General features: G+C 40.2%; 1 protein-coding gene across 1 annotated transcript in view; it reads left to right on the top strand.

Annotated features, from left to right (window-relative positions):
- The first annotated feature begins 768 nt into the window (after nucleotides 1–768).
- HACE1 (HECT domain and ankyrin repeat containing E3 ubiquitin protein ligase 1) overlaps nucleotides 769–21,704 on the top strand; it is a 69,725-nt gene continuing 48,789 nt past the window's right edge. Inside the window, exons 1-10 of the mRNA XM_070733290.1 lie at nucleotides 769–1,051; nucleotides 2,987–3,041; nucleotides 7,369–7,458; nucleotides 12,134–12,238; nucleotides 13,803–13,878; nucleotides 14,225–14,356; nucleotides 17,212–17,294; nucleotides 18,045–18,141; nucleotides 19,835–19,936; nucleotides 21,562–21,668. Coding sequence (XP_070589391.1) covers nucleotides 976–1,051; nucleotides 2,987–3,041; nucleotides 7,369–7,458; nucleotides 12,134–12,238; nucleotides 13,803–13,878; nucleotides 14,225–14,356; nucleotides 17,212–17,294; nucleotides 18,045–18,141; nucleotides 19,835–19,936; nucleotides 21,562–21,668 — 923 coding nt within the window. The 5' untranslated portion in view covers nucleotides 769–975. The remainder of the gene's footprint in view (nucleotides 1,052–2,986; nucleotides 3,042–7,368; nucleotides 7,459–12,133; nucleotides 12,239–13,802; nucleotides 13,879–14,224; nucleotides 14,357–17,211; nucleotides 17,295–18,044; nucleotides 18,142–19,834; nucleotides 19,937–21,561; nucleotides 21,669–21,704) is intronic.

Below are 21,704 nucleotides of genomic sequence, written 5' to 3'. Positions count from 1 at the left end.
ACCATCAAAGGTTTTCCTCCCACGAATCCTACCCTTTTCTCATTGGCTGAGTACTCAAGCCGTCACAATCTTATCCAGGCACCTAAAAAGTATGCATTTTCCCCCTGCCCCATATTTTCAATTTATCTCTAATAACTCTTAGTTTCTAATGTCTCTAGTTGCCAACATATTATAGCTAAAACCAGTTTTTGAACATGCCAAGGGCCTGTCATCCCTTCATTGCTACCCATTAAGCCGAAGCAACATTTATAAGTACACAGTGTATTCCTTTTGAAGGTTAGTACTATATATCCTGCTACAATTTCTGAAAAAACAATAAAGTCCTTTCTCCTGCAATAAATTTGGCTGCAAAAATCTGGACCACCACTAGATGACAACAAAACCATAGGGAAACTTTAGACAACAAAACTTTGCTGCCAACTATTTGTTCTATATGGCTCTGATAACTCTATCGGAGAACCTTGCATAAAGCCAACCACCTGAAGAATTTTGAGGGTCAAAAGTCCGCATAAATTGCCGCGTTTGAAAAAAAATACTGCTTTAGTGCACTCTGCAATTACGATAATTCCTTCGGTAAGTGATGTTTTTCGCAGCATTCACTTGGTTCACTCTGCCTATATACGTCACGACGTAGCACGCCCCGCCCAAGAATTTAGAGAGGTAAGGGACGAACTGAGGGCGGAAGCTTTCCTCACGCCTTGGACTTATCTGAGCATGCGTCTCTTCGGAGCGGTCCCGTTTATTTTGACTTAGCTCTATGGCGTCCCTGCTGTCGGAGCTCGGCGCATGCGTATTGCGAAGACGTGAGGCGCTGGAGTTTCCCGGAACCGGCGGCGGGCGAGCGTGGTTGTGTTTAACCTTAGTGGCGCCGCTGGCCATGGGCTGAGTGAGCTTGACGGGCTCCGGGATTTCGGGATGACAGGCCGGGCATAAGGCGGCCGCAGTGAGGGCGCTATAGGAAGGTTGGCTCCGAGGATGGAGAGAGCCATGGAGCAGCTGAACCGTCTCACCAGGTCCCTGCGCCGTGCCCGCACTATCGAGCTGCCTGAGGGTAAGAGCGCGCGCTACGGGGAACACTGGATGCGAGTTGAGTCCGCTCGTCTGAAAAGCTGCGGCTTGCAGGTCGAGAATCGGAGGAAGGAGCGAAAAGAAAAGTCTTTTAAAAGGTGGGGGGGATCTAGGAAGGAAAGTACTTCCTTCTAAAACTAGAGGCGCTTTCATATACTCAAGTGTTGCAGAAAGCTTATTTATTTATTTTTGAAGTGGTTGACTTGAAGCTTTTTCCTTTCCTTCCGCTTACTAATCAAATACATCAGGAATTCCTTCTCAGATAGGCGAAGTCAGAATCAAGTGTGCTGAAGTTCGGGACTTGTCCCAAAGATGCTTTTTTCAAGAGAGTTTTTTCTGGTATTTATTTATTTGTTTCTTTGTTTTGTCAAGTAGTATATAAAGATATAACAATGTTTATAAACATGAAATATTAGGACAGGGGATGACTTTGAAGACGTTTTACGTCTCCTTAGTCTAATTTGCAAATTTAAAGGGTTTTCTGGGTGTGATCATCAATTTGGAGTGAGTGTTATCAATATGTTGATGACCCCTAGTTAGGGTTTGTCACTCTGGACCAAGCCAGAGACACTGTGGAAATCCTGCCTCTAAAGCCTGTGAAGATCTGGTAGGAGGGAAACAGGATCACATTCAAGTCAACCAAGACAGGCCTGGTATTTGGCAGTAAACTACCAGATAATTCAATAACCTTTGTCCTGGCACTTAGGTCAGGGTTGAACTTCTCCTGAAGGAGATGGCTTGTGACTTGGACTCTTGGCTCCTGCCCAAGCAGTGGGTAGAAACTGACCAGAATGCTCTTTGTACATGTTCTATTTATGCCTTGACTTGGTCCTTGGCAATGGTAACTTAAGCTCTGATCACTACTCATATGGATACTGTCATTGTAGGACTGATCCATGTAGAATTTTACCGTTGTTATAGTTGTTGAGTTGGTTAGCAGGAGGCATCTGGGCCCAATTGAAAGTGCTGGTCATTATCTTTAATGGAGCAAGACTAAGATAACACCATATTTGAATTTTATTTTATGTTGTATTTTTATTCCAAGCGTTCATAATAAAAAATGAACATACACAACAGATAATCGCAAATGAGTACTAAGTATAAAAACAATAGTATCATAAGCAGTATGGGGATTGCATCATTTCCCAAATGCCTCTGGGATAAATCAATATTAAATTATTTCTGAAGGTCACCAGCAAGCGTGCTAGCTGCCTTTAAATCGTGCAGGGGACATGATTGAAAATCCTTTCTCCCAGGCCCAAAGAGCCATCAATAGATTTATGTGTGGTCTGGATAGTTTAGTTTATTATTTATTTTTCTGTGTTCACTAGTCATTTTAACTTGCAATTTACATAACAACAGCACCTTGACTTATATACAACTTGCTCATTTTACCAACCTCAGAAGGATGGAATGTTGAGTCAATCTCACATCCTCTTTCTGTGTAATTTTCATTTTATTTATTTATTTTTAAAAAAGACTTATTCCTTAGCAGGGAATAATTTTATTGTTACAGCACTGTTTGTGCTGAGATTATTTGTATTGATAAATATCTGAAGCACATTTGCTACTATTTTTTATTAATATCATTTTATCCACTGCTTCTTCAGAAATACAGTATTTTGAGATGAGGTTGTTGTTTAGTTGCTGTGTGAAATAGTTTCAATTGTATTAATGCTATTTAAAGAATTGCCTGGGTACCTAGTGGGAAAGAAACTCCAATTGTTTGACAAATACTATGTAATGAAGAATGTGCAAACATCCTGTATATACTATACTGATGAACTCATATATGTTTACTGAGTATAACAGGAAAATGTCAGTACCGGAAAAGCTTTGTTAATGCTTACATTGTCAAAGCAGTAAAGTCATTTTATACTTCAAAATGTATTACAGCTGTAATTTATTTCCTACACAGATAGTGAAACTGCTGTTTACACATTAATGCCAATGGTTATGGCTGATCAACACAGGTGAGTCTTCACAAGCAGCTCTTTAAAAAAGATTGCTCAGGCTTTGCATACTAGATAACAGGGAGAACTATTTTTTAATACAATGGAGGTGCAATGTTTGTGTCTAGTGCTGTTTTTCGTTTGACGTCATTTGAGGCTTATGTTTTTAAAAAAATTATGACATGTTTTCATCCTAATCATGAGCAAAAGTGATAGTTTTTAAAATGTTTCTTGCTTGCGATCCAGAAAAGTGTTGCAAGAACTTTAGCCAAATTTGAATAAAATGTCAGTGTTGAATAAATCATATTTTATCATTTCATTTTTTAAAAAAATGAAGCAATTATTCACAACTGCTTATTTGAATAAAGTTGCTGGTAAGCAAACTAGAACCACATTGTTCTTATTTTATCAATTTATACATAAATTTTAAACTGGGTAGATTTTATTAAAAAATAACTATTATTTTGGATGTAGTAATCTTCCTCGTGAATAAATTTGAACTGGAACGTTTTATAACGTTTCCTATATAAAAGAAAATTTGTAGGACTGTTTTAAGCACTATTATCTTAGACCCAGTCATCGCTCTGTTAAAGCTGGCTTCATTTCCTAGTGACTGCATGAATAAATGCTTGCTCTATCAGCCTATCTCCAGTAGTGTACATATTGTAGGTTTTTCCAAGAATATTTCCATAACTCCTTTGGATCTATCCACCTTATCTACAGTATTTTCTTTCCCTTCTACTTCTTCATCCTTGCCATGTACAATAACTTTTTTCTAGTTCATCATTTGTTAACATCACAATCATTTGGTATTTTCTTTCCACGTATGTCTTTATTTGTTTTTTTTAACATCTTAAGCAAAACCTAATTTGTTTAATGAGTTCAATAATCTGTACATTGTCTTGCATTTGTTTTTCCAGTACAGGAAATTGGCTGGTCATTAAAATTTTCTGGCCACAGTCTTGTTCTGTATTTATTAACATAGGTACATGAGGTGATGCCTTTGAAGTCCTTAAACAGTTTGGTTGGTATTTTAACTCTGTCTGTGCTTTTTTCTTGCTAGCTCTTTTATTTTCTGTACAATTAAATCTCTTCCCAAATATATTATTTACCGACACATCATTCTATAGTCCTCTTTTAAAGGATTCTAATAAATGTTTATCTTCTGTGATTATTCTCAAGTGTTCATTCAAAGCCTATGGTTCTTCTGATGTTCTTAAAGTTCTCCCATTTTTTTGGTTATATTCTTCCTTTTGTTGATTAGGAGGTCTGTTTGGTCCTTTCTTCATTGCTATTGAATATCTGTTTTCCATTGTGCTTTCTTTTTGTGCCATAAACTTTTTTCCTCTTTTAGTTTTCATGATATTATTTCTCAGATTATAGGCACTTAAATATACTGAGGATGTTCCTTATATTGATCTTAGGGTGTGACTGTTCACCAAGTTATACTGTACCTTGTTGGAATACCTATTCTATACAAGACATGTTCCAAAAGTAATGCAATTATTTTTTTAAAAAGTAATTTATTAAACACATTTGCACAAACACTTAAAATTCTTCAAAGTACTGTCCTTGGGCGTCTACACATTTTTTCCAGTGATTCTGCCATGTCTGGTACACGCCCTGGAAGGCGTCTTCAGGGACCTTGCTACAACGAGCTACGAGTCCGCGAGTTCCTGGCCAAACACCAGGTGCCAACGCTGCCCCACCCCCTATAGTCCTGACGTCGCCCTAGCAGACTTCTTTTTCTTCCCAGCCCTGAAAGGAACCCGTTGTTTTCATCCATAGAAGAGATCCAATCAGCCGTGACGAAGACCTTGCGAGAGGTCCCCGAAGACGCCTTTCAGGACGCGTACCGGTCATGGCAGAGTTGCTGGGGAAAATGTGTAGAGGCCCAAGGACAGTACTTTGAAGAATTTTAAGTGTTTGTGCAAATCTGTTCAATAAATTACTTTAAAAAAATAATTGCATTACTTTTGGAACGCAACCAATAACTAATGTTGTGTGCCACGATTTCTTTTCTTTTTTTTTTACAGTAGAAGCCTTTTATTTTTATTCCTTTACAAATATTTTCACATATTTATCATTTAATTTCTCATGTCATTCTTTTATAAAAGTTTTATACATATATTCTATATTTATCTTATTGCTTTATTAGTTCAAGTTTTCTTTTTTACTACCCTCGCATGTTTCATGCAGCTCATCCTTCTCTTTCTTCTTCCCTTCCTTTCCAATTTCTCAACCTACTTCCCCTTCCCACTCTCCTGATCTGTGGGATCATCCATGTGACCATCTGTGCTATAGGCAGGTCTGAAGCCAGATTGACAAGGGTCCAGATAATCCAGTTCAATCAATGACTATAGGAACTGAAGTGCCACTACTTTCTCTACAAACTTTTTGGGAAAGGGAAGGTTGGAGGCTAGACGGCAGTTCTTTTAATTCTGCTGGATCCAGGGGAGGTTTCTTGAGGAGAGGTCTCAGCACCAAGTTGTGGGAAGGACTCCTTACTCAAGGATGCATTAACTAAAGCCTGAAACCAGCCTTGTGTCACCTCCCTGCTGGCCGAAACCAGCTAGGAGGGCATGGGCCCAACAAACAAGTGGAGGAACTAATCGCTCCACAGCTTTGTCTACTTCCTCAGAAGCCACAGGCTCAAATTCTTCCCATATAATAGGACTAAGACCTGCCCTTGTTGGAATTGCCCAATCGGAGTCCAGGTCTGTCTGAATCTGAACAATTTTATCCGATAGAAACTGAGCAAACTCCTCAGCTCTACCCCGCAGAGGCTCCTCTGTTCCCCCTACATTAAGGAGGGAACAAGTCACCCTAAATAGGGTGGCTGGGCGTGAATCAGCAGATGAAATAAGTACGGAAAAATGAGAGCTTTTTTCTGCCTGTCTTGCCACTAAATGTTGTGGTTAGCTCTGGCCCAGCTCCTGCCCCAAGGACTGTGGATGTGGGGGAGACATCTACATGCTGCAGGCCTGTTTTGCCCCCGGTGGAATCTGCTGATGAAGGCTCCTCTGACCAAGAAGACATGAGTGACAGGGAGGAGGAGAGTGTGGCAGACAGCTCAGAAGGAGATCAATTATCTAGCTCCTCCTTGGATTCAGAACAAGAGTTAATGATACAGCCACGCATGAGGAGAGCGATGCATAGGCAACAACAACTGAGAGATTATTATCAAAGTAAATGAGGCCACCTGTGGTTGGGTGGGGCTGTGGTAATTAGTGAGGCTGCTATAAATAGCAGCCTGTGGGTTTGGCCATTGTGGAGGATTATCTGATTGTTGTGTTTCATGACTGCTTTACTGACTTTGACCTTTTGTGTGCTGATTTTCCCCCGCTTTGAAACTAAACCAGAGCAAAGTGTGTTTCACTTTGTGAAAGAAGAAGGACTGTGAATTGCCTCACAGCTGCAAGCTAAGTATCACAGAACTGATAAGGGACTTGGACAAATTACCAGTTTGTTTGGAGACCAGTGCTCTTTGCTATACCAAACGAGGGCTTAGTTTAAGTGAATTTTCATTATAAAGAACATTGTTTTGAATTTTCAAACATGTGTGTGTCTGAAATTTGAACCTGTGAATTTTTGGGAGGAGTCTACCAGAGAGCCCGACAGAACACTAAATAAGTCCTAATAAAGGCTCTTAGAAGTGTTCAGTCAAACTTGGAGTTACTGGTCCTCCAGCATCGCTCTAGATGTCTCTTCTGGCACTTTATCTCCTGGAGCTCCTCAGAAAACCAGGGATCTTTCCTGGATCCATCGCCGTGGAGAGGTCTCAAAGGCACAATCCGGTCCAGTGCCCCCGATGCCACCCTATTCCAGGCAGCCACCAGGGACTCGGCTGGATTGTGGACAAGGGAGTCCGGTATCACCCCACCCTCCTTCTGGAACCCTTCAGAATCCATTAGGTGCTTGGGGCGGAACCATTTAATTGGCTCCGCCTCCCTGCGGTGGGATAGTAGCATCCTAAAGTCCAACCTCAGTAGGAACTGATATGTCCATGACAAGGGAAAGAATCTATACCCCTTAATTCCAGATCATTTCTCCAATGCCCTGAGAGGAACTGCCTCCCAGCTGCGTTATATAGGTGGCTATATTTCATGGCAATCAACGCCTCTTAAAATTTGCTGTGGAACAATTAAAGGAAGACTTGCACGTCTTGCTGTTAAATGTTCCACTGATGCAATTAATATTCAGCTGGGTATTTAATTTTAAACTGAGCAGTAAGGTGGGGTTCTTGTTTGCTTTGACTTCCAGTGATGTGTCATACACAAACAACCATCTGCTTCCTATTAAGAAAAGCTGAAAATACAGCTCTCTCACTAACTAAAATACGTCTCAGATCTGTTTCAGAGTTGCTGTCAAATTCAAAATTTGATGTCAATTATGCATTTGGACGTGTGAAGAGGAGCTTGCTTCATATTGCAGCTAAGTAAGACAGTCCTCAGAAGGTTGTGAATTGTGTTGTTAATCTTTCATTATATGCTCCAATTCTCTAAATTCTATTTCTTATTTTTAGTACATATTAATTATTTTAAAAAAAAATTGTGCAATGATTACATTTTCAAATGTTTTTCATTTTTTAAATTAAAAAACCATTAATCTTAAAGAAAAATGAAAATGTAAAAAATGAAAATACAAAGCTAAAAATACAAATTCTTGTTGTATCATCGAGTGACTGCCTTCTTGGCAATTGCCTGCTGTTTTAGACAAGATTTCAGAGCGGTTTGCCATTGCTTCCTTTCTATGTCTGAGAAAGTATCACCAACTCAAAATTATTCAGGTGGTTTTGTATCTCAGGCAGGACTAGAACACATGACCTTCAAGTTTCCAGTCTGATGTCTTAACCACTACAACACACTGCCCCCCCTCTCTCTCTCTCACACACACACACATCTTTTGATTAGTAGAGAATATTGTGTTTTCCGAAACAGACAAATCTTAAATTTCCTACAACTGTTCCTTGACCAATTGAATAACATCAACTTTCCAATTTGTTAATATAGTTCTTCCTTTCACTGTATTGCTTGTTCTGTACAACCACCATTCATGATAAACTGAAATTCCAAAACTTTAATATATAATTCAACATCACATTAACCCTTTTTCATATTTACAGATTTCCCTATAAATCTACTAGTGAACATTAATACATTATCCCACATATCATCTGCCCATATCATACGGGTCAATGAGCCCTTAAAAGTTTTTGCACCTCTAGCATAGCAAAGTTGATGTTCATTCTTTCAAGTACATTCTTTGACTGTATTCTTTGCAAAACATTGCAAATTTAATTCTTTGATTAATTTCAAATACAGTGGTAGCTCATGATACGAACCCCTCGTCTTACGAACATTTCGTGATATGAAGCCGGGGTTCATGATTTGTTTGCCTTGTCTTAAGAACCATTTTCACCTTACGAACCCGAACCGGGGGCATGGGCTCTCCTACTGCGCATGCGCTCTACCTTGTGCTCTCTTACTGCAGCAGGGATTTCCCTGCCTTGTGACTGTCATTTCCGGAATTTCCTCCCTGCCTCCCTCCTCTTCCTTCTCCTGTATTCCGCCTTCCTCCCAGCCTTCGGGCAGCATTCGCCTTCCTCCGCCGCCATCGGCACCCAGCTCCTCCTTGTCTTCTCACTTCTTTACAAGTTGACAGCAGGGCAGCGGCGCAGAGGCTGGGGGCGGCAAGGGTGTGTGAAAGAGGTCCACGGGAGAACTGGGGGGAACCGCAGCCACCGCTCCGTGGAAGGGACCCGGCTGGGAAGCTCCCGAAGGTGGTCTTTGCGTCGTCCCAGGAAAGCAAGCAGCAGGCATGGGCTGGGGTCTTTCCCCTAGGGGCAAAGGTGGTGGTCGCGGGGTGGTTTTGCTGCAGGCGGGTGTCTAGGCACCGCAGCTCCCCCCAGTTTTCCCGCGGACCTCTTCCACACACCCCGACTCCCCCAGCTTCTGATCTTTTCTTTCGGCTTCTGGATGGATGGGAGGAGCTAAGCGGCCAGAGGAATTAATGTAAAACGCTGCTGGGCTGGCAACATCTCCGTGCTGCTTAGCTCCTCCTGTCCAGCCCGAAGCCGAAAGAAACGCGTGGAAGCTGGTAAACAAAAAGCAGAACTTTCGGCTTCTGGGTGGATGGGAGCGGCGTTTTACATTGATTCCTCCGGCCGCTTAGCTCCTCCCATCCACCCAGAAGCCGAAAGTTCTGCCTCTTGTTTACCAGCTTCCACGCGTTTCTTTCGGCTTCGGGCTGCTTGCTCTCCCGGAAAGACCCCAGCCCACACCTTCGGGAGGCTGGTAAACAAAAGGCAGAACTTTCGGCTTCTGGGTGGATGGGAGGAGCTAAGTGGCCGGAGGAATCAATGTAAAACGCCGCTCCCATCTACCCAGAAGCCGAAAGTTCTGCCTTTTGTTTACCAGCTTCCACGCATTTCTTTCGGCTTTGGGCTGGACAGGAGGACCTAAGAAGCACGGAGACGTTGCCAGCCCAGCGGCGTTTTACATTAATTCCTCTGGCCGCTTAGCTCCTCCCATCTATCCAGAAGCCGAAAGAAAAGATCAGAAGCTGGGGGAGTCGGGGTGTATGGAAGAGGTCCGCGGGAAAACTGGGGGGAGCTGCGGTGCCTAGACACCCGCCTGCAGCAAAACCACCCCGCGACCACCACCTTTGCCCCTAGGGGAAAGACCCCAGCCCATGCCTGCTGCTTGCTTTCCTGGGACGACGCAAAGACCACCTTCGGGAGCTTCCCAGCCGGGTCCCTTCCACGGAGCGGTGGGTGCGGTTCCTCCCAGTTCTCCCGTGGACCTCTTTCACACACCCTTGCCGCCCCCAGCCTCTGCGCCGCTGCCCGACTGTCAACTTGTAAAGAAGTGTGAAGACAAGGAGGAGCTGGGTGCCGATGGCGGCGGAGGGAGGCGAATGCTGCCCGAAGGCTGGGAGGGAGGCGGAATACAGGAGGAGGAAGAGGAGGGAGGCAGGGAGGAAATTCCGGAAATGACACTCACAAGGCAGGGAAATCCCTGCTGCAGTAAGAGAGCACAAGGTAGAGCGCATGCGCAGTAGGAGAGCCCACGCCCCCGGCTCGGGTTCGTAAGGTGAAAATGGTTCTTAAGACAAGGCAAACAAATCATGAACCCCGGCTTCATATCACGAAATGTTCGTAAGACGAGGGGTTCGTATCATGAGCTACCACTGTATTTGAAATTAATCAAAGAATTAAATTTGCAATGTTTTGCAAAGAATACAGTCAAAGAATGTACTTGAAAGAATGAACATCAACTTTGCTATGCTAGAGGTGCAAGAACTTTTAAGGGCTCATTGACCCGTATGATATGGGCAGATGATATGTGGGATAATGTATTAATGTTCACTAGTAGATTTATAGGGAAATCTGTAAATATGAAAAAGGGTTAATGTGATGTTGAATTATATATTAAAGTTTTGGAATTTCAGTTTATCATGAATGGTGGTTGTACAGAACAAGCAATACAGTGAAAGGAAGAACTATATTAACAAATTGGAAAGTTGATGTTATTCAATTGGTCAAGGAACAGTTGTAGGAAATTTAAGATTTGTCTGTTTTGGAAAACACAATATTCTCTACTAATCAAAAGATGTGTGTTTAGCTCCTCCCATCCACCCAGAAGCCGAAAGTTTTGCCTTTTGTTTACCAGCCTCTACGCGTTTCTTTCGGCTTCAGGCTGCTTGCTCTCCCGGAAAGACCCCAGCCCACACCTTCGGGAGCTTCCCAGCCGGGTCCCTTCCACGGGGCAGTGGCCACGGCTTCCCCCAGTTCTCCCGCTGACCCTTTCCACACACGCACACCATCTCCAGCCTCTGCGCCGCCGGTCGGCTGTCATCTTCTAAAGAAGCAAGAAGAGGAGGAGGAGCTGGGCACCGGTGGTGGTGGAGGAAGGCAAATGTGGCCCGGAGGCTGGGAGGGAGGTGGAATACAGGAGGAGGAGGGAGGCCAGGAGGGAGAGGGGAAAGGAGGGAGGGAGGAAGGAGAGAGAGAGAAAGGTTTCTGCCTGAAGTTACAGATAGGGGTGGCGGCGCAGCGCGAATCCGGCAAGGTCTTCCCCAACCTTTCCCCAACCACTACCAGACTTCCGCAAGACGATCCTAGAACCCCAGTGGGGCCTCCCAGACACAAAAAATAAGAGAAGACGCACGTACAAACTGCCCGTGCGTTTCCCTCCCTTCCCTTCCAGTCATTGCAAGCCGGACAGTAATTGTTGACTTTTCGGTTAATCCATCCACGAGGGTCCCTCCGGGCAGCCTGCGCTGTCTCCCCCCATCTCTCCCCCCTCCACCCACCCCTGAACAAAATCCGAATGCCGGTGGTAATGAGGCAAAAGGGGTGAATTTTGGGCTTGCACGCATTAATAGCTTTTCCATTGATTCCTATGGGAAACATTGTTTCGTCTTACAAACCTTTCACCTTACGAACCTCCTCCTGGCACCAATTAAGTTCGTAAGACAAGGTATTACTGTATTTAAACTTCTTAAGGAGTAATCAGTGAAGCCATAAATATGGTTTTATGGAAATTCTAGTTTGTTATTTTCAAATATCTCATAAATGACAATTTTCAAAAATGTTCATGAGCTTTTGATAAAGATACATTACAGGTTTTATTTCTGTCATGTATTTTAATCAAAGTGACTCAGGTGCTTTTGAAGCATAGACTGTATTAGTAGTATATTGAGAAGTCTGTAGGATTTGTCCATTCTTGGAAGCAATTTCCGTTTTTGAGTAACAAGTTGGATACTGAAAGTTCTTTTACAGGAGGACACGTTTTTGTGTCATATTCCATACAAAATACTAGTAATGTTTAAAAACACCAGTACTTAATAACTTATTTAACATGTTCAGCTTTCCCTTCAGTTTCAGTATTTCAGTTACTTTATAGTAAACAACATTTTTAAAAAATCCTGGCTGATCATCTTAATCTTCAACTCAATTTTTTTTCTGAAATGATAACTTGAAATGAAAGTAATAACTTTCAAATTTAACGTGATAACCTCATGTTGCTTCTTTATTTCTGAAAATTATTCTTTTCTACTGTTTTTTAATTGTTGTTGTTGTTAAGATGTTTCTGAACTTTCTCCCATAGCTGTGGATCAGTTGAATGTCTAATTCTGTTGCTAAAAAAAGGTGCAAATCCTAATTACCAAGATATTTCTGGGTGCACTCCACTTCATTTAGCTGCTCGGAATGGGTAAGTTTAGTAATCACCGTTAGCTATTTGAATAGTAGCTGTAAGAAAAATAGCCAAGCAATGTACAGGCTTTGATCTTTTAGTGAGCTTAACGCAGGGGTCAGCAACCCACGGCTCTGGAGCTGCATGTGGCTCCTTCATCCCTCTGCTGCGGCTCCCTGTCGCTCAAAATAAGCATTACAGCCGCCAATGTGTGATATCCGGTGGCACACAATTTATTGTGCTTTTCGACCCCCAGTAGGCCATCTATGGCTAAATACAAGAAAAGAAATGTTTCAGAAGAAATCAGAATGTTTAATTCAACTACATATGCTGGTTCTGTAGCTACTCAGAAAATAGTTAGGCACGGGAAGGGTTTTGTGGCTCCCAGTGTTTTTTTTCCCTGTGGGAAATGGGTCCACCTGGCTCTTTGAGTGTTTAAGGTTGCTGAACCCTGGCCTAACGGCATCTAACAATTTGATTATATCTGAGCTAGTGAAAATTCTTTCAAATTTAGACAATCTAAATTCTAAGTCCTTGTGATATTGTACTTAGCGTTCCAATAATAATTGTTTACTATTGTTGGCTTCTTCCAAAATTTTGTGATATTTATTTGCAGATATCAGTACTTTGTAATCTTTTCCAGTTCCTTGTAATATCTGATGTGTTACATTCATGGTGTCAGTCTGCATTTTAAAATTCCATAAAATATTTTCTATGCCATTTTCAGTGACACTATCAGTGATTTCATTCTTTCTAGTAATACCATCCATCTATCTTTCCATCCACGTTTTACATAAATGTTGGTGTGACATTTTCCTAACTTAATCATACCATGTTTTTGCAGTCCATATTATATGGCCAATTGTTCCATCCTTATTTCAGAAAAGCCAATATTTACTATCTAAACAGGTCTTTTGTATTTTTGCCTTGATGTCACTTGTGCCAGTGGTTGCTCCTGGTTAGCAAATTGCATTTCATCTCTTTCCTTTTCTTTTTGAATGTATTGTTCACAAGCCACTGCCATGTTCTGATGTTGCCTGGTTTCCCTTCCGTAGTTTTCAAAATATCCATGGAATACTTTGGTTTCCCATTTTTTCTAATCTGATTTCAAGATTGTTTTGTAGAGCCATAGATCAAAAGGCTGTAGAGCCATCCAGGTCACGGTTGTCCCAAAGGTGCTTTTTTAGGAGGCAACTGGACTTTCTTGTTTTTTCTTTGAAGATATTTCACTTCTCAACCAGTAAGCTTTTTCAGCTCTGACAGGACATCCTTCCATTCTTTGATGAGAAGTGAAAGAACAAGAAAGTCCAGTTGCTTCCTGAAAAAGGACCTTTGGGACAGTCATAGATCAGTTTTATTTTCACAAATAGCTATTTTAGAGATTCTTTGAATGAAGTTTCTTTTCTTGCTTTGATCTAATCATTAAGCCCCTATTGTTTCCTCCTCTTTACTGAATACTAATAACTAATAGTTACTGTATTTTGTTAGATAAGTTATAAACCTCCCAACATCCAGTTGGATTGAATAAAACAAAACAGGATATTTGACAGATGACTGATATTTTATTTCTTTTTCTGTGCAGCCAGAAAAAGTGTATGAGCAAACTACTGGAGTACAGTGCTGATGTCAACATTTGTAACAATGAAGGTCTGACAGCAGTAAGTGCTATAATTTTATTCCTGTCATCCACCTGACCATGGGATGCTGCAACCGGTCATAAATGTGAACTGGTTTCCAAGTGCTCAAAAGGTCTCATGACTGGGTGGTGATGTGGCAGTTGTAACTTTGAGGTTGGGCTGTAACTAACTTTGTTTTTAGACTGTTGTAACTTTGAGGATTTCTTAAGAGACTGGTCATATGTCAAGGACTAGCTGCACTTCTATATACAGTACATTTATTGGAGAGATTTTAAGTGTTCTATTTCCATAAACATTAGATTATTGTTTGGCAGTGAAATGCATTTGAGCAAGCTGTAAATGCATGCTCTGTTATCTTTTGACCCAGATCCATTGGCTTGCTGTTAATGGACGAACCGAACTGCTTCATGACCTTGTTCAGCATGTTTCCAATGTAGATGTTGAAGATGCAATGGGGCAGACCGCCCTTCATGTTGCTTGTCAAAATGGGCATAAGACGGTAAGTTGAGGAAGATAGCTTGAACCTGAATGCTCTGGCTTTAGACCAGTGATGGCAAACCTTTTCGGCACTGAGTGTCAAAAAAGTCCCATGGAAACATCGCCCTGGCCTTTGGCATGCGCACACACTTGTCAGGGCCATACTCTGGAAAAGCCAGAGTTCTGGGTTCTGGCAGATATGCGCACCCAACAATCAGCTGGCTAGTATGCATGGACATGCCGGTTTTTAGCAGTCCGAAGGACAGCTGATCAACATGACCACATCCGGGCGTCCAGCAAACCTGGAAAACAGGGAAATCAGGAAATTATCAGGGAATTTGTGAAAAAAACAGAATAAATTAGGGAAAAAAATCAAACTGTATTAAAATGTTTAAAAGTCAGGGAAAAATCATGCAAAAAAAAAAAAAAGCAACGTATCGCGCTGCCTAGCAGACTCAAGCAAAAATGAACATAACTGTGCCAACAAATTGCTTCCTCGGCTACTGATATTTCTCCATAGCTTAGCCGTTTGGTATGACGTCATCTACGACTGCGCTTTAACTAGATCGTAAGTCGCTGTGAGAAGGGCAGCATAGAAATTTAATAGATAAATAATAAATAAATAAAGTTACAGGGAAATGTCAGGGAACCATCAGGAAAGACTTCATGAACTCAATCTGTATAGTCTGGAGGACAGAAGTAAAAGGGGGGACATGATCGAAACATTTAAATATGTTCAAGGGTTAAATAAAGTCCAGGAGGGAAGTGTTTTTAATAGGAAAGTGGATACAAGAACAAGGGGACACAATCTGAAGTTAGTTGGGGGAAAGATCAAAAGCAACATGAGAAAATATTATTTTACTGAAAGAGTAGTAGATCCTTGGAACAAACTTCCAGCAGACGTGGTTGGTAAATCCACAGTAACTGAATTTAAACATGCCTGGGATAAACATATATCCATCCTAAGATAAAATACAGAAAATTGTATAAGGGCAGACTAGATGGACCATGAGGTCTTTTTCTGCCGTCAGTCTTCTATGTTTCTATCAGGGAATTTCAAAATGCTTTCCTACTGGACACCCTGGCACATGTGCGCCAGAAACCCGGAAGACAAACAGGCAAGGCTGTGCGTGCTGCACGACATGGCTTCGCATGCCATTTTGGGTACATGTACCATAGGTTCATCATCACGGCTTTAGACTGTAAATATTTTATATGCAAGGACTCCAATCCTAGGAAATCCCAACATTATTTATTGACCCTCAGCAGGTAATATTGTTAAGAAATAACTGCTAATTTTGAAAATGATGGATTCTGCAGTTCAACGTAACATTAAAACTCTTAGATCTTTTAGGCCAGGTGTGTCCAATTTGACAACTTTTACACTTGTGGACTTCAACATCCAGAATTTCACAGCCACCCAAGGGAATTCTGTTTTTTTTAATTTCTTTTTTAGGGAATTCTGGGTGTTGAAACCCACAAGTCTAAAAGTTGCTAAGGTTTGAGAGGTTTATTTTAGACATTTAGCTGTTTCAGTCAGGTTTTAGGCTGGAATAGTGACAACATTGGTCGCACCTTTTGATGATTTGTGGTGGTGTTGATGGCAGTAATACATTTCCCTCACCCTCTCTCTGTTATTCTCTCTCATCTGTCTATATGTCTGCCTGCCTATCATCTTTAGAGACAACATATCCCTGAAATCCTGCACATTGTACTAATAAGACTTACGTAACCTGCACACAACATTCTTTGCTTTAGTTAAAATATTTTACAATATTTATACATATACTTATTTATAAAGGACTTAATTCATTGGGAAGATATTATTTAACTCTTAATTATCTAAATGAATTCTCAATTTAAGTGAAGATTATTATTTTTAAAATGATTTTTATTAAATATATAAATACTAAAAAAGATATTACATAGTTTATCATATGTTTACATATATGTTATAGAAACTTATGTCTTAAGCTATAAAACAACACAAAACAACAAAACATATCCCTAACCTTCTCCTCACCCGAACTGTAATCCAAAAAACAATTCTTACTTTATATGTTTATACGGCCTATAACAACAACGGTTAGGTTATATTTCTATATATAAGCAATCTAATAACAGTTCAAGTTATAATCGGTTCTACAGTATATCTTAATTTGTAAAGCTTCTAAGGTCTAGTAGCATAATATGTATTATTTACAGCTACTATTATCGACCCCTTTGTAAAAATCTTTCCAGGTATCCTAGTAGCATGATTCATCTTTGTTTTTCAGTTCTTGTGTTAATTTATCTAGTTCTGCACAATTGTATATATTTTTGATCATGTCTCTCTCTGTCGGTACATCTTCTTTTTTCCAGTTTTGTGCAATACATAATTCTTAGGTCTATTATACCAAAAAGAAAGGTCTCTGGTTTCAATCTTATTTTAGTGATTTCGTAAATCCATAATTTAATTTTGTTCTAAATTTTTTAAATCTCAGCGCATGTCCACCACATGTGGAAGAAGGTTCCATTTTTATTTCTGCATCTCCAGCAGTCTGGTTTCAGTGAAGATTATTATTATTACTAAATTTATATGCCACCCAACTCACTCTTACTGACTCTGACAATTATGTGATAAGAAAGTAAAATGTAGAGCTAAGGTAGAAAAATTAAGTTTTAATTTTAATTTTAGAATGTAAGGCTTTTTTTAAAATGGGAGAAAATGTTTTTGGTATTATAGAAACATAATCTTGTAGATGTATGCATGCAACGGAAATAACGGAAATATTTCCGTTGAGGTTAGTAAAGCTGGCTCACAGTGAGTGGCCATAGGATTGAAGTTTAAATCATATTCGCAAATTTATTTCATTATTATTATTTTCTTTCCGAAAGACCGTTCAGTGTCTTTTAGATAGCGGTGCAGATATTAACAGACCCAATGTTTCAGGAGCAACTTCCCTCTACTTTGCTTGCAGGTATGATTTGTTTTGCAGTTTAAAACATTACATGAAATGTATTCTGTGTTAAAATTTATTTATTTTATTTATTTATTTATTGGATTTGTATGCCACCCCTCTCTGTAGACTCGGGGAGGCTAACAACAATGATAAAAACAGCATGTAACAATCCAATAATAAAACAACTAAAAACCCTTATTATAAAACCAAACATACACACAAACATACCATGCATAACTTGTAATGGCCTAGGGGGAAGGAATATCTCAACTCCCCCATGCCTGGCGGTATAAGTGAGTCTTAAGTAGTTTACGAAAATTGCAACCAGCCAACCTTCCAAGTGGGTATAATGCTGGCTTTGTCCTTCTCACCCCTATTCTTAATTTACTGTGTCAACTGTCTTGGCCTAATTGCACTCTTGGACTTAAGAAAGTGTCTTGTGCCAAATTAGACCAATTGTTCACAGTAGGCCTGTGCAAATAATTTAGTGAAAATGATTTCCTCACAGTTGCTTTTCTGTTTGCTTCATTAAATATTTGTCTAAAATTGATTATGTAATCATTGTACCACAGTTAAGTTCATCTGTGATTTTAACAGTAATGCAAGTACAGTAGATGTTTTCTCCTAGCTGTGTGAAAGATATCCTAATCAGACTTCCTTACAAGGATGCATATTATTTACCAAATGTTTTATGGATTGTAGAAGAGAATGGGTGACAACAAAGCCACCAGTTAACCAGTTCTTACCAGGTTTCTATATTTTATATAGCCATGGTCAAAGAGACACTGCGCAGATTCTTCTGATGAGAGGAGCCAAATTCTTGCCAGACAAAAACGGAGTCACTCCACTTGATCTTTGTGTACAGGTATAAATTGATTTCAACTGTATATGGATAACTGAAATGTACATGTTAACTGCCATTGTAATGATTAATCATGCGAACACAGGTGTTTAGCACTTTATGAAGGTGCTGATAGATGATGTAACATCCAAAAAACATGCTAGTAACTGCCAGATATTCAGTTAAAATAATATTAAAAAAGGGGTTATTTGTTCTCTTATTCATTCATTCCTTCATTTGTTCAATTTGTATGGCACCCATTTTAAATAATAATAATAATAATAATAATAATAATAATAATAATAATAATAATTTATTGGATTTGTATACCACCCCTCTCCGCAGACTCCGCAGACAAATAAGTAAGTCTGGGCAGCAAATAATCATAAAATTTAATAAAGCCAATTAAAACAGTACAAAAAGAAAAAATTAAATAAAATACCAGCCGAGAAATATTATAGTCCTAATATATTATTAATATAATCAGGAAATGAGGCCCTTCACACACTTGGAACCCCAGGCCTGGGTATATTCATATCTATGTTTTTTCAAAGGAAAGGCCTAAATTCATAGTCATTCCTTCCAGTAATTTGACTTGAGTGGGCATAATGTTGGTACTCTCTTTTATATTGTAAAATTGTGGAAAAATGTTTTCCTAGTCATTAGTATTTGTTATTGTGGTGTAGAGTAATGTATCTGTCAGATTCTGGAAGGCCACAAAGAAATACCACCAAACATAGTCCTGGTTTGTAGGATTTTTATCTTCCGCTCTAGCACAAACTGACCATCAATGAATGCAAAGCAACACAATGAAATCTAGTCAGGGCTAACCGCCCATTACTCCCCATCACCTTTTAAATGTTTCCCGCTGCCCTGCCTATCACACATGCAAGCCCAGAACTCAGACCACACGTTTCCTGAATAGTTTTTATCCCAGAGCTATACTCGCACTTAACAATGAACTAAAGGGTCACCATCAGTGAACTGTTGGACAATATTACTCGGTCTATCTTTTAGATGGGTGAGTAGTTCAGGGTGGGTAATTTGTAGTGGGTGGGACATTTTATTCTATTTTTTATTTTATTTTTTATTCTATTTTTAAATCTATCTATTCTGATTTTATGTATGGTGGGACTGGTCTCTGGGTGTCACACGACTTTCGTTGCCAATGACAATTCGTTGTTTTGACAATAACAATAAATTTTTATTATTATTATTATTATTATTATTATTATTATTATTATTATTATTATTCTCCAGAACTGTCCTGTGCTGCCTCTCAGCTAGCCCCACTACAGCAGCCACCTCTCAGCTGTTTCCACTGTCATCACCACTCCTCAGCTCTATTGTTGCCACCACAGGTCCATTGTTCCAGCCGGAGCTAATGCGTGCAGAGACAGTCAATCCTGGAGGGATGGGTGGTAATCATAGCATCCCTGCCGGAATGACAGCCCTGGGCTGTCAGGTGTGCCAGAGCTGACAGTATTTAAGAATTGAATTTTTTTTTAAAAAAAATTGAGATGTAAACTAAAGCACTTTCATGACAATGAATTTTGAGTTTTTGAAATAAAATGGCCTTGCCTCCCTAGAAATGGGTTCTTTTACATTGGCACCTGTGTATGATCTTATCAAATATTTTAGTTATCTTCAGCATTTAAGAAACAATTGCTGAAGATGTAGAAATGTCTGCTTATATGAAAATATTGTATTCTTTCAGGGTGGTTATGGAGAGACCTGTGAAGTTCTAATACAACATCATCCTAGACTTTTTCAAACAATTATTCAAATGACACAAAATGAAGATCTTAGAGAAAACATGGTAAATTCACTTTTCCTATTGTGTTAAACATACAAATCGATGTGTAGGTATTTCCTTTAAGTAAATATATTTTTTCTTCTATGAAATTCTACAGGGTGCGTTCCAAAAGTAATGCAATTGAATTTCCCGCGCCGCTCCTATTGGTTGGAGTGGGACCGAAGAACTTGGAGTAGTTGGGGGGATGCTAAGCTTTGCCGCAAAACCGGTCTCAGTGCTCTCCAAGCTGTGGAAGTGGCAGGACGTCAGTTATTGTAAACCTCGCCGACCATGTCACAAAAAAATTGGTATCGATGATCGAGCAACATTACGCGATTAAGTTTTGTGATAAACTGAAAAAATCCCTTGAGACTAGCAAAATGATTCGTGGGGCTTATGGGGACTCTGGTCTCTCCTACTCGCATGTTTTGAGGTGGTTAAAGGCCTTTAAGGAGGGTTGGGAGAAGTTCATGACAAACAACGCTCTGGGCGGCCGTCAACCAACAAAATCGACAACAATGTGGCTCGTGTTCGACAATTGTTGGACTCTGACTGTTGATTGAGTATCAAGATAGTTGCCAATGAACTGAACTTGTTGTCTGCTGTTGTGTTTTGCATTGTTACTGAAGATTTAGCGATTAGGAAAGTGTGCGCCAAGCTCGTGCCCAAGGTGTTGTCGGACGACCCAAAGACCAACTGTGCGGAAATTTCAAGTGAACTTTTGCAATGTATAGAAATTGAACTTGATTATTTGGATAATGTCATCACTGGTGATGAAACCTGGGTGCTTGAATACGACCCAGAAACAAAATGCCAAAGCTCTGAGTGGCACACCGACCAGTCCCCCAAGCCCAAAAAGGCAAGAATGAGCAAATCAAAAGTGAAAACAATGCTCATTGTCTTTTTTGACAGTAAAGGAGTGGTCCATAAGGAGTTTGCTCCTCACGGACAGACAGTTAACGCTGCCTACTATGTGGATGTGCTGGAAAGATTCCAAAAAAGGGTAATCAGGATGAGAAAAGACATCTCCGCTACTTGGCAACTGCATCACCACAATGCACCTTGCCACAACGCGCTACGAGTCCGCGAGTTCCTGGCCAAACACCAGGTGCCAACGCTGCTCCCCCATAGTCCTGATATTGCCCCAGCAGACTTTTTGTTCGCTCGGATTAAGGCAGCCCTGAAAGGAACCCGTTTTTTGTCCATAGAAGAGATCCAATCAGCCGTGATGAAGACCTTGCGAGAGGTCCCCAAAGACGCCTTCCAGGGCATGTACCGGTCATGGAAGTCACTGGAAAAAATGCATAGAGGCCCAAGGACAGTACTTGGAAGAATTTTAAGTGTTTGTGCAAATCTGTTCAATAAATTACTTTTTAAAAAATAATTGCATTACTTTTGGAGCGCACTCTGTAAGTGAATCATGCATTTTTATCTGGAAAGGAATCTCAATGAAATTTATCAAACTATAAGTATGCATTTTCATAGTGTTATCCTGATAACCTGCAGAAAGTAACCACCTTTAAACTCAGTGAGGTTTGTATCAGTATAGCTATGCATACATAATCTAACTCTTGTTAGTAGCAAAAATGGTCTTATTTATGTTAACTAATGTGATAATACATCTTAATGGCTTCTCTTTTTATATCCAGTTACGCCAGGTCCTAGAACACTTGTCTCAGCAGAATGAAAACCAGTACCTTAAAATCTTAACGAGTCTTGCTGAAGTAGCTACTACAAATGGCCATAAATTGCTTAGGTAACATAGTTATTGTTATTCCTCTTTCTTTTGTTC

The sequence above is a fragment of the Erythrolamprus reginae genome, chromosome 1 (assembly GCF_031021105.1).
Source record: "Erythrolamprus reginae isolate rEryReg1 chromosome 1, rEryReg1.hap1, whole genome shotgun sequence".
NCBI classification, from domain to species: Eukaryota; Metazoa; Chordata; class Lepidosauria; order Squamata; family Dipsadidae; genus Erythrolamprus; species Erythrolamprus reginae.
Note: the sequence above shows the minus strand (reverse complement) of the source record. Positions and strands in the feature narration are given on the sequence as shown.